The 12,374-nt window shown below is 35.0% G+C and overlaps 1 protein-coding gene across 1 annotated transcript in view; it reads right to left on the reverse strand.

Moving 5' to 3' along the window:
• Positions 1-1,406: 1,406 nt before the first annotated feature.
• Positions 1,407-12,374, reverse strand: part of LOC140441201 (3-hydroxy-3-methylglutaryl-coenzyme A reductase-like) — a 41,366-nt gene continuing 30,398 nt past the window's right edge. Inside the window, exons 2-5 of the mRNA XM_072531774.1 lie at positions 9,758-10,999; positions 8,630-8,858; positions 2,972-3,273; positions 1,407-1,910 (exon numbers count right to left, since the gene is read on the reverse strand). Of these exons, the coding sequence (XP_072387875.1) occupies positions 1,459-1,910; positions 2,972-3,273; positions 8,630-8,858; positions 9,758-10,999 (2,225 nt within the window). The 3' untranslated portion in view covers positions 1,407-1,458. The remainder of the gene's footprint in view (positions 1,911-2,971; positions 3,274-8,629; positions 8,859-9,757; positions 11,000-12,374) is intronic.

The following is a 12,374-nucleotide window of genomic DNA, read 5'->3' on the forward strand; positions in this document are numbered from 1 at the left end:
TGAAGTAATGCGTATTTATGCCCTCTCATCAGGTGACCCAAATATTCGAGTTTTCTTCGTTTGATCGTTGACAAAATTTCTGGGTCTTTTCCTATCCTTCGCATTACTTCAAAGTTTGTGACTATTTCATGACTTTCTTTATATTCTTCAAAACTATTCATCATCATCAGTCCATAGTCGTCCACTGCTGAACATAGGCCTCCTCGAAAAACCTCCATTCAGAAGTATCTTGCGCTGCTGCAATCCAGTTGGTACAAATCCTCTTTATGTCGTCAGTCCATCTTGTGGGTGGTCTTCCCGGGTTTCGTCTATCCGCTCTCGGTCACCACTCCAAGATTTTTTTGGTCCAACTATTATCCTTCATTCTAGCGACGTGTCCTGTCCACCTCCATTTAATTTTGGCTATATGTTTTATAATGTCTTACACACCACTTTTTCTACGGATTTCTTCGTTTCTTACCCTATCTCGCAACGTTATGCCTAACAATGATCTTTCCATTCTACGTTGCGTCAGTTGTAGTTTTCGTGTAGATGCCCTTGTTAGGGTAAGTGTCTCTGCGCCATATGTAAGGACAGGCAGGACACACTGATTAAAGGCTCTTCTTTTTAAGCTGATAGGTATATCACCTTTAAAAATATCACGCAATCTTCCATATACTAATTAAATAAAACTATTAAAATTTTTAAAATGGCCATACTGAAAAGTTTACATTTTTAATTTACCGATTTATTCACAGATAGTACAGATATATTCGCGATCAGTTTGGAGTACCGATAATCTATGCGACTATTCTCCAATCCTCTCATTACGCTTAATTTCTATCGTATCGAATGCTTTGCGGAAGTCTACGAAAGCTAGGACCAATGGTCAGTTGTATTCGATGAATTTTTTATATTCCCTTTTATGCAGTGGAAGTGGTTATTGGTGCCAAGTTTTCTGGTACCTGTTCCCCAGGTTGGTAAAAATCTAATTTTGTTTCCAGTCTATGTGTAATTATTTTTTTGAAAATTCTAGAGATGGTTTAACAGGTTTATGGCTCGGTAATTCACGAGGTCTATTGGATCGCTCTTGTAGGTGTTTCACTTTGGTGCACTCCAATCCAAGTTTCTCCAAGTCTCCTCCAATTCTCTAAAAGTCTGTCTTCTCTAAGTAAAAAATAATCAAGAATAACTTAATAAGATAAGCACTACGTGCCAGAAAACACCTTTAGAATTGATAAAAAGTATTAATTCTAAAAAATGCAAATTTTCAATGCTTGGCCTATAATTTCGCCTGCTACTGTGGTTTACAAAAATTTGCTAACTTCTACAAATGTTCATTTTCCATTCTTATTACTTCTTTATGTCTTTCTCTTTTTCACTTCTCCTTTACTATTCCCATAGATTTAGAGTAAAATAATAAATAATTTCTAAACATAAAATAAATTAATTTATTAAATTATAAAACAAGTATCACATTTAACTGCTTTTAGTCAAATTACATAAACTTCCTGCGATATCACAACTTAAACTCATTGCATCTTTACTGGAGCAAGACCTATTGTACTTTAGATGACTTTTGACTAATTGACCACTTGCCAACGCAGCCATTAGTGATAATTCTCCGGCTAGAACTGTCCCACAAACAATTCGAGCTAATTGTTTGGCATTATCTCCAGGTACCTCTTCGTTAGACCCGGCTACGCCCAACATTTTAAGACATGCTGATTGTGCCGGTAATATTGTGCCTCCACCTACTGTTCCTAATTCTATCGAAGGCATTGTACAAGAAATATATAAGTCTTCTCCATTTTCACCCCAAGGTTCCATAATTGTTAAGCAATTACTACTGGATACGTTCTGAGCAGCATCTTGGCCTGTCGCTATAAAAATGGCAGTTACAATATTGGCAGCGTGAGCGTTAAATCCACCTAAAATGAAAACGTAAAGTTAAAATGTTAGAAATATGAGATTTATTGTGAACTATTTAGAGTTCACAATAATGAGAAAATACTGAGCGATAAATCTATATCTGTTTTGGTAGACATGTTCAATTGTATATATAGAACTGGAACAATTCCACAAGAATGGCTCATCTCCACCTTTGTAACCATTTCAACGAAGCCCGCGCTCCCAACTCTGACGATTACCGGCTTATAAGCCTACGTCATCCTACGAAATATACATACCAGAATTTACAACAAATGTGAAACTAAAACATCACACACACAGTTCGGATTCCGCAATGGTTTGGGAACCAAAGTTGCGCTATTTACCTATAGTTTAGTGACAAAGTAATGATGACCAAGATATGTATGTCTGCTTCATTGACTATACTAACTCCTTTAACCATGTTAAGCACGGCAGCAGAACGATCTGATACAGAGAAGACAAAAAGGATGTTAGAAACAGCAGAGATTAAAACACTTAGACCAATTGATGTAATACACTATGGGACAGAGCTAGAAGTACAGAGATACGACGTAGATGCAAGGTGTAGAACATCAAGGACTGGGTAAGAAATATAAGAATAGAATGGAACGATCAAGTTGAATGACAACAAATAGAGTAAGAGATGGTTCCCCAATAGGAAGACGAACAGTACGAAGACCACGTAACCGATGGAAAGGCAACTTAGTGGAGGCAAATTGAAAAACAGACAAAATCATGTCTACATAAAAAGAAAAAGTCTGCAATGGGGCACGATTTCATTGAACCCCTGATTTCTATGTATTATGTTACAAAAATATCTGAGCAACCCTCCTAGACAAATCCTTATGTCACAGCCGGTCGGAAGAAGACGAAGAGGTGGGCCAAAACTTGGGCTTAAGGATGGCGTAGATGAAGATGCTTGAAAAATAGGTGCAACAAACCGGCAACGATTGGCAATGGATAGGGCTGACTGGCGAAATAGACTTGGGAAGTTAGGGGATCTATCTACTCTAGGATTGTAACACCAATGATGATAATGACGTTATAAAAATATACTTACCAATACTTCCAGCGACAGCTGAACCTATCATATTCTTCGAAATATTCAAGTCAACCATCGCAGCTGAACTTGTTTTTAATACTGAAGAAACGATATGAAAGGGAATAATTGCTTCGCAAACTACACTTTTTCCTCTACCTTCTATCCAATTCATCGCAGCCGGCTTTTTGTCAGTACAGACATTTCCACTTAAACTCAGAATTTCCATGTCAGGAAAATGCGTTTTTAATGTATTCAAGGCTTGTTCTGTCCCTTTGGAAATCATATTCATACCCATCGCATCACCTGTTTCAGCTACAAATCTAAAAAATTAAATAAATATGAAATATAAAAACACAAGAAAAACGAATTTGCTCTTTGCTGATGATATCGTGTTAGTAAAGGAAAGCAAAGATATGTTGAAGGAGAACTTGGAGGATTGGAGACGGGCTAGTGAAGAGGGAGGACTTATTATAAGCAGGTCGAAAACGGAGAATATGCGGTTAGGATGTAGAGGAATGGTTGGGTACATAGAATTGCTTGGAGAAAAACTAGGAACAGTAGGAGAATTTGAAAACTTTGGCTGCTACATAACGGAAAATGGGACACTAGAACGAGAAATTGGAAGCGAATGAGTGGAGTACGGCGGTGAAGTGAGGCCTGTAAAGGAGATTCAGGAAAACAAGAGGTAGCTAAAATGAAAATGTTACGATGGATGTTGGGTAAGACTAAAAGGGGCAGTATCAGGAACGACTTGATTAGGGAAAGAGCCGGAGTGACTACAGTCTCAAAGAAGATTCAAGAACAAAGACTGAAATGGTTTTGTCAGACGTAGAAATGAAAACTATGTGCGACGAAGGATAGAGTTGTTAGAAGTTGATGGAAGAAGAGGTAGAGGAAAACCGAGGAGAAGATGGCAGAAGACTTGAGAGGGAAAGGTTTAGGTGAGGAAGACCTGATGGGACAGAAATGAGCGGCGACGAAGAGTAAGGAACAGCGACCCATAAAAAGAAAAAAGCTAAGAAAGAAGAAGAATACACCCATATATGTGCCCATAATGGGCAACTGCCATAAAACTGGTCAACACACAAGGCAAGCGTGACGTTTTAGTTGCTATTATCCCCTTTATCATGTCAGATTTGGAAACAAAAATGGAGTTACCCCAGGTTGGTAGAATGAAAAATTGAGAATCTCACACTGATGAGTATCAGTCAGTCTCATGAATTCTGGGAGGAGAGACAAAACTTTTAATTGCGAAAACCCTGCTATCAGAAGAAAAATTTATCGAACTTGAAAGTGCACTGAATAAGATCAATTGGGACATAGGCAGAGGTTAGAAGGAAAGGAGAAGGCCTAACCACGTTAAAATCCGGTCACATTTTCTATCATGTCGGAGAGAACGATGAAAATGGTGGTACTGGGTTCTTCATTAATAAAAAAATTAGCTGAGAATATTATATCAGTAAAAGTAGTCTCAATTATAAATTGGGTCAAATTAAAATATATAACAAATTCAGGTTTTTGACTGTTATTTTTTTTTTTATAATTATGAAAATAATGCTAAATAACCAATACATTATATGATAAATAATCACAAAACGTAATTAATATTTTTTCTAGAACCCACTTAACTTGTTAATGTCATAAGAATAATCAAAGTTTGTAAAAATAGTGACAACTAAATGCTCGGACAGTATGATGTAACTGCTAAAAATCAAACAAGATAAGACAAGTAGGTTGCGAAAACAATGCAGCCGGAAACGCCAAAAATTCCTGAGATTAAAAATTATTACCGCAATAAAACAATTCGCTAACAGTTTATTAAGCCCATATCGGCACAAATTTGAGCTACGACCTCCATAATATAAAATTGTAAAAAAATACAATTTGATAATTTAAACTTAAGTATATGGACAAAAGGAATAGATGACAAAGATATTCGTGTCATTAAAAATCTGCACTGGAATCAAACTGCTATCTTAAAAATTCAAAATGACTACACCGACGAAATCTCCATACAGTGAGGAGTCAGACAGAGTTGTATTTTGTCCCCAACACTGTTGAATGTTTACTCGGACCAGTTATTTAAAAAGGTACTTGAGACACAGCCATATGTGTCTCATCTATAATTTCAGTGAGTTTTTAGATATGCTTATCTGTATTTTCAATAAGGCATTTCCTTTAAGTACAATTAAGTCAAAACATCACAAACCCTGGACTACCAAAGGTGTCCGCATATCAGCCAAGAATATGCGTTCACTACTGTACATCAAGAAATTTACTACTAACATCTTTGTCACTGAATACACCTCCAAGTACAGAGGAACCTATCTAAAACTTATCAAAACACCTAAAAAAAAATGTACTAGCAGAATCGTCTGGGAAGCTCTAAAAATGTTGCAAGAGAAACTTGGTCGATAATAAACGATCTTCGAAATAAAACTAACACAGTTCAAACATTTTCTCTTCCAAACCCTAAAAATCTAAATAAATACTTCGTTAATGGGAGTAAAAATATAACATCAACTATTTTGCCACAACAAGCTCCTATTTCCTATCTCTCCAATCTAAGAAAGGTATCGAATTCATTCTTTATAAGACCAGTTGATAAATCTGAACTGATCCAAATAATCAGTAGTATCAAAAGCAAATTTCCTGTAAAAAATGTGTTGAAAGTCCTGGTCTCACTTATTAACGATTCCTTTGAAAAAGGTATATTTCCAAAGTGCCTAAAGACAGCCATTATTATTCCTCTTCATAAAGGTGGGGAAAAATCGATTTTTTGCAACTATAGACCTATTGCCTTACTACCTGTCCTATCCAAAATTATTGAGAGACTTATGAAAGCCAGACTTATGTCCTTTCTCGAATTCGAGGGATTTCTTAAAATTGGTTTCAATCTTACTTGAGGAATAGAAAACTACTAGTTAGAGCAAATGATACTGACTCTAGTCACAAAAGCATTGTATGTGGAGTACCACAAGGTTCAGAATTGGGTCCTCTACTTTTCTTTATCTTTATAAATGATATAAAAATTTTTCTTTTTGCTGATGATACCAGTATTACCTGGAGGAACTCTAATATTTCAACTCTTCATGCAACTATAACCCCTGATCTATTGAAAATAAAAACCTGGTGCGACTCTAATTTACTCTCTTTTAAAGTGGTGGAAGACAGTAGCATTATCCTAGAAACGAGCTCTCCAACTCTTGCTTCTTAATAACAAGAGGATCAGTATCGTCGATTCTGTAAAATTTCTTGGTATTTTTATAGACAGCAACCTTAAATAGTCCCTTCATATCGATTTGTTTTTATCGAGTAAGAAACTAGCCTCAGCCCGCTATGCAATAGGATCTGTTTCGACGGAAATCAATTTAGCATCTTCCAAAATAACATATTTTTCTTTGTTCGAGTCTCATCTTCGATATGGCCTTCCTATTACAAAAAAGAGCAATACGGTATCTTTTTGGCTTCAGTAAAATAACACATTGCAGAATCTACTTAAGAAAATCACGGGATTTTAACTCTTCCCTCTTTAAATATTTAGAAACTGTTTGCTTAACCTACATGTTTTTCCAGCAAGACCTTATCATGACTACTCCACCAGAAATGCAACCTTTGATGTGTATTTAACAACCCCTTCCACTGAGTTAGTAAAGAAATCTATATTATATTCAGCAAAAAAATTATATAACCATCTCCCTTTGAAACTTAAATCTACTTCTTTCCTTAAGTTCCGTAAATTGACAAAAGCCTATCATCTGAAAAATCATATTATTCAGCGGAAGAGTTTCTTAACGAATAACTAAGAAATTACGGTACGTTTAGGTACAAGCAACTAAAGTATTTTTATATATATTTGGGTATCACATGCAACAACTTAAACTTATTCGTAAGGTTTTATTATGCAATTTACAATTTAGTTCAATTTTGCAATGGATTTTATATTTTAGTATCTTTTATTTTCTGGTATTCACGATTTATGTAATTTTAGTAAATTTGAAATTGTTATTGTTATTTTTTTTTTAGTGAATGCATTCAAATGGGACTTGACATCAACACAGATAAGACCAAATTTATGATAGTATCAAGGAGTCCAATAAATAATGAACAACTAACTCTTGGTGGACAGCAAATAGAGAGAGTGATAAAATATAAATATCTGGGAGCTTACATCAACACAGAATTAGATCCAGACCAAGAGATCCGGGTACGAATAGAAATGGCAAGGGTAGCGTTCTTAAAATTCAAACAATTGTTCTGTGACAAAAATCTGAATATTGCGCTGAGACTGAGGTTTGTTGAATGTTACGTCTGGTCGCAACTATTGTACGGGGTAGAAACATGGACACTAAACGCGCAAATAGTTAAAAAGATTGAAGCCTTTGAACTTTGGATATACCGGAGAATGTTGAGAATCCCATGGACTGCCAGGGTCACCAATGAGGAAGTGCTGAGAAGAATGGGTCGAGACAAAAAATTGTTGAGAACGATAAAAGTACGCAAGACTGCATACCTTGGACACATACTAAGAAATAATAAATATAGTCTTCTGCAGGTCATCATGCAGGGTAGAGTCGATGGCAAAAAGGGAATAGGTAGAAAGAGGAAGTCATGGCTGCGAAATATTCGAGACTGGACAAACATGACTGTAGACGAATTATTCCACGTTGCAAAAGACAGAGAAGCTTTTAAAAATGTGGTCGCCAACCTCCGTTAATGGGGACGGCATAGGAAGAAGAAGATTTTTTTTTACTTTTTGTAAGTTTTTGCCATAAAATTGTACAATTTTCAGTGACAATAAAGCATATTTCTATTCTATTCTGGAGAATAAAAATCAACGGGGAACTACTTGATGTAATTACATATGCGAACGATACAGTAATTCTGTCAGAAAATATTGAAGGTCTCCAAACTCTGCTTAAGCGTATTGACGACGCAGAAGAGAAAATGGCATTAAAATAAACTCAAACAAAACCAAATTTTTAGTCTTTAGTCGTAACCCACATCTATATGCAGAGCTTCAATTAAATGAAGTCCAAGTTAAAAAAGTTTACGAAATTACATATTTGGGAACTGTCATAACGGACCAACTAGATCCAGACATAGAAATAAAATGCAGGATAGGAATGACTAAAACTACTTTTATGAAAATGAAGATATTTCTTTGTAATAAACATCTGTTTATAACTAAGACAAAGAATGCTTAAATGCTGTATTTGGTTTGTACTTTTGTATGGAGTAGACGTGTGGACAGTAAAAGAATCAAGTATGAACAGAATTGAAGCATTGAAAATGTGAATTCATAGACTAATACTGAAGATACCTTGGACAGCAAGAAAAACTAATGAAGTACTAAGCAGGGTCAACGAAGATAGAGAATAGCTAAAGACTGGTAAGCATCGGAAAATGTCTTATCTGGGACATATAATGAGAGGAAATCAATATAGAATACTACAACTGATCCTTAAAGGCAAAATAGAAGGTAGTCGAGGTGTAGAAAGAAAAGAGATACATTCGTGAATGAACTCAGATATCCAATGCAGGACAATATTCCTTGAGGCTGAAGAGAGAGGAGCCTTCGCAATGGTGATCGCCAACGTCAGATAATTCTGATATCACGTGAAAAAAAGAGGAAGACAAAAACAGAACAACTGCGTCTACAAATTCAAAACTTACCTAATAAACAGGTAACGACCAGCGATATGTGTAGAAATTTTTTGAAGTCTTGCAAAACGGCTGGTTGAATTAAAGGAACTTCGTAAGGCTGAGTAGTTTGCTTCCTTTTTAGTCCAGTGGAATGCTTCCGTAGCAGTTACAATTGAGCTAAAGCGAATAACGGGACCTCTTGTCATACCATCAGCTATAAGTCTACTTTTGACACCAGTTTTTTCAATTGCTCTACATCCTATAACATAAATGAACATCTAGATTACACATTGAGAATAATGTAATAGAATCGAAATATACAAAAAATACAGATAATTTTGAAATACAAATTTGAAATGTGACGAGAAATGACTCCAAGTCGATTTTGAGTGTAGTTTATAGCAGAAGGTTGGTTCTTTTTAAAAACGTACTAGTGTAATTGAAAAAATTAAAGTTTGAAACGTTTTGGATACTTTCATGTGTAAAAATGTTCCAGCGTTTTTTAAGCATATTTCAAATGCCTCACATTTGTTGATAAAAATTCAAAACTAAAATTTCACGCTATAGATTTTGAAGGTTAGGTAATCGAAACTTCATAGTGGCCGGTCAATGAAAGCGATAGATTGTATTGATCTCATGAGAATCATAAAAAATGGCAAACATCGCGCCAAGATTATTTATTTAACATCTTTTTTTAAATCTGGGTTTATTGGCTATTAAATCTTGATTTTTGTCGATAGAACACTTGAATCAAAAGATATCCAATTTTTACCGTTGAACTGATACAAATTTTATTGAATATTGATTTCGCGCGCGTAACACATTCAAAATCGAAGGTCGCTTCAAGCGCTGTTTGTGAGAGAACGGTTCATTCTACACAAAAGTAAATATTTTTGTTTAAAATTATCTCAGCTGCATTTTTTTATTTAAAACATTTTTTTCTACAGATTATTGGTAAATCGAATTTTTTGACGTTTTTACCCCCCTACAAGAGCGGTTTCAGGGAAAAGCCCGGAGGTAAAAGCGGTAAACTTTCTTGCATATTTGTTGGGGTCTCAAAATTAATATTCTCGGCAAAATTCAGCTTGTTCGTTTGATTTTTAGAGTTTCAGTGGCATTTTTGTCTTTGGCGACTGGAGTAAATGATAAAAAACTTACCTCTATTTGTACTTGCAACGAGGCAGCCTTCAGTCGTTGCCATTGGAACATAATATGATTTATTGTCTAAAACAAGGGGTCCCGCTACTCCTACAGGTACGGGCACATAACCCATAACATTTTCGCAGCAAGCACCAAGCACTTTGGTATAGTCATAACTTTTAAACGGTAAATAATTAAAGGAGTCTTTGTTTTCCAGAAAATTTTGAATTATACGTCTACGGATTTTAACGCCTCTTTCGGGACTTTTAATAGCTTTTTCTAGTGTATAAGCAGGGATATGTTTTGTATCTACTAACATTATTATCTCATTATCGGAAAGTTCATCGGCTTTGTCACCACGGAGCAATTGTAAACAGTCTTGTAAGTTTCTAGGATCTGAATCAATACTATCACATCTTTCCAGAACAGTTTCTTTATGTTGTATATCAGTCTGGACTTCCACGCTAGTAGAATATGTTCGTTCTTGCCTCTTTATGCTTTTTCTTCGATCGGCCACATCAGTAATAAATTCATTAACTGGTTGTAACTCTTCTCTACTTTCGAAATAAATAAATTTAGTCATCAAAGTTACCAACACAACCAATATTACTATGTGATCAGCGCTTAGAGCAAATTGTTTAAGTAGAAAGCCGTACAATGAACTAGATTCGTTACAAGGAGTTACAGTTTTGTTACCACCAATAGCTAGAGTTTCCGTTTCAGGTACTGACCACCTACTATGAATATGTACTATAGTAAGTCCAAGAGACATAATCATTTTAACACGTTGTGCGGCTGGATTAGACTTATCCTTTTCGTCCACTAGTATTCTGGAAACTTGTTCTTGTTTATAGTAATCACTTACTTTGCTTAAATCTAACATTAAAGCTAAACAAGCCGGATAAAAGGTTAACAAAATTATATAATTGACAATGACTGACAGGCATGCAAAATACGATAGCATTTCTAGACGCTGAACTCCTGATAAAGTTCCCACTCCTATTACTAAGGTTTCTACTATAGTATCTAGCGTTATGGTAGGCCCTAACACAGCAACTCCCATCGCTATGTTTTTACTTATTTCGTCTTGATTCGAGGCAGTTAGAGCGTACTGTGCCAATTTAACAGCTTTTGAGAGATCTATTAGCAATAAGAAAAAGAACAGAGCATCTTTTAGGTCTGCTACTTCGATTTGGAGGATGTTTAATACTGCAGATATAAAAACGAAACTGGAGCAGACTACAAACAGTCCTGCAAAACCTGAAACAAATAAAAAAAATTAATATTATACTCGGTGAACATCGAAAGAAGTGAAATAGTATATAAAAGTAGTTTTCTGGATAAATAGCTTCCAAGTATTATAGTCCTGTCGTTAGAGAGTTGACCCCTAAAAATCATACGAACATAATACGCTCGATTTACCCAAAAATGTGTGCACCGTAGAATAAAATGTTTCAAATAAAAAATGTAGCTGAGATAATTTTAAACAAAAATGTTTTTAAGCATTTTTTTGTGTAGCATAAACCGTTTTCTTAGAAACAACGCTTGAAGCGACCGTCGATTTTGCATGTCAGTTAAGCACGCGAAATCAATGTTCAATAAAATTTGTATTGGCTCGACGGTAAAATTCGATATCTTTTGATCCAAATTGTCGCCAATAGCTCAATTCCGGCTTTACGATTGGTCAAATTGCAACCATAATTGCAGCCAATGGTATTGCCCGAAATTGAGCATTGGCTGTCGTGGAAGCTCCAATGGCAGAGCGCCATAGAGCACTTGAACTAATTAATTTTATATAAATATAGGTGCACGACGGCCAAAAATTCGTTCTAGTCTGGACATGGATCCGCAGAACCAGCCTTCTTGGCATTAGAGACCTTCTGGTAGAGTTAGTTCCTAAAAACTCTGCTCTTTTTATTGCACCTAAGCGCTATCCTTTTATTTAAGGATTTTTCTAAGTTCTCTAGCGAGACGTAGTACAATTTGGATTTAATTATATTTATTTCAGCATTTTCGACTTATTTCAAATATTTTATTTCGAATTAAATCGTATTTTTGACTTAGTACGATTTCATATTTTTCTTCTATTTTCAGGGTATTTTCGACTTAGAAGAAGTTTTGGTAAGATATTTATTACCGATTTAGTAACTTAGAATAATTTGCATTATCTGGTTATTTCTTAAACGAACTTAGAATAGTTTTCTTATTTGATTTATTTTGTATTTTCAGGAAATTTGAACTTAGAATAATTTCGTAATTATTGCTGTTTTATTTTTCTCCTTCACATTATTTTTCTGTTCATAAACGAACGAATAATTTTTCATATTTATTTATTTGGTATTTTTCTATGAATTTAGACTTAGAATAATTTTTGTAAAATTATTTCTCTTCCAGATTCTTTAGGTTCCTGAACGGAACTTAGAGGAATTTTATAATATTTTTATACAGTGATAAGTGTCTTACCACCCGGCTTTTTAACGTAAGAGATAGAAAACACAGTTACCTTGTGAGATAAAAAGAGATGAAACTCGTAGAGGTGAGAAATAATCGAAAAAACCTATAATTTATATTACATTACATTACCACTAACGATAGTCTCACACCTTTAGACGTTAGATTCGAGCTAAATCACCTC

Source organism: Diabrotica undecimpunctata, chromosome 5, assembly GCF_040954645.1.
Source record: "Diabrotica undecimpunctata isolate CICGRU chromosome 5, icDiaUnde3, whole genome shotgun sequence".
NCBI classification, from domain to species: Eukaryota; Metazoa; Arthropoda; class Insecta; order Coleoptera; family Chrysomelidae; genus Diabrotica; species Diabrotica undecimpunctata.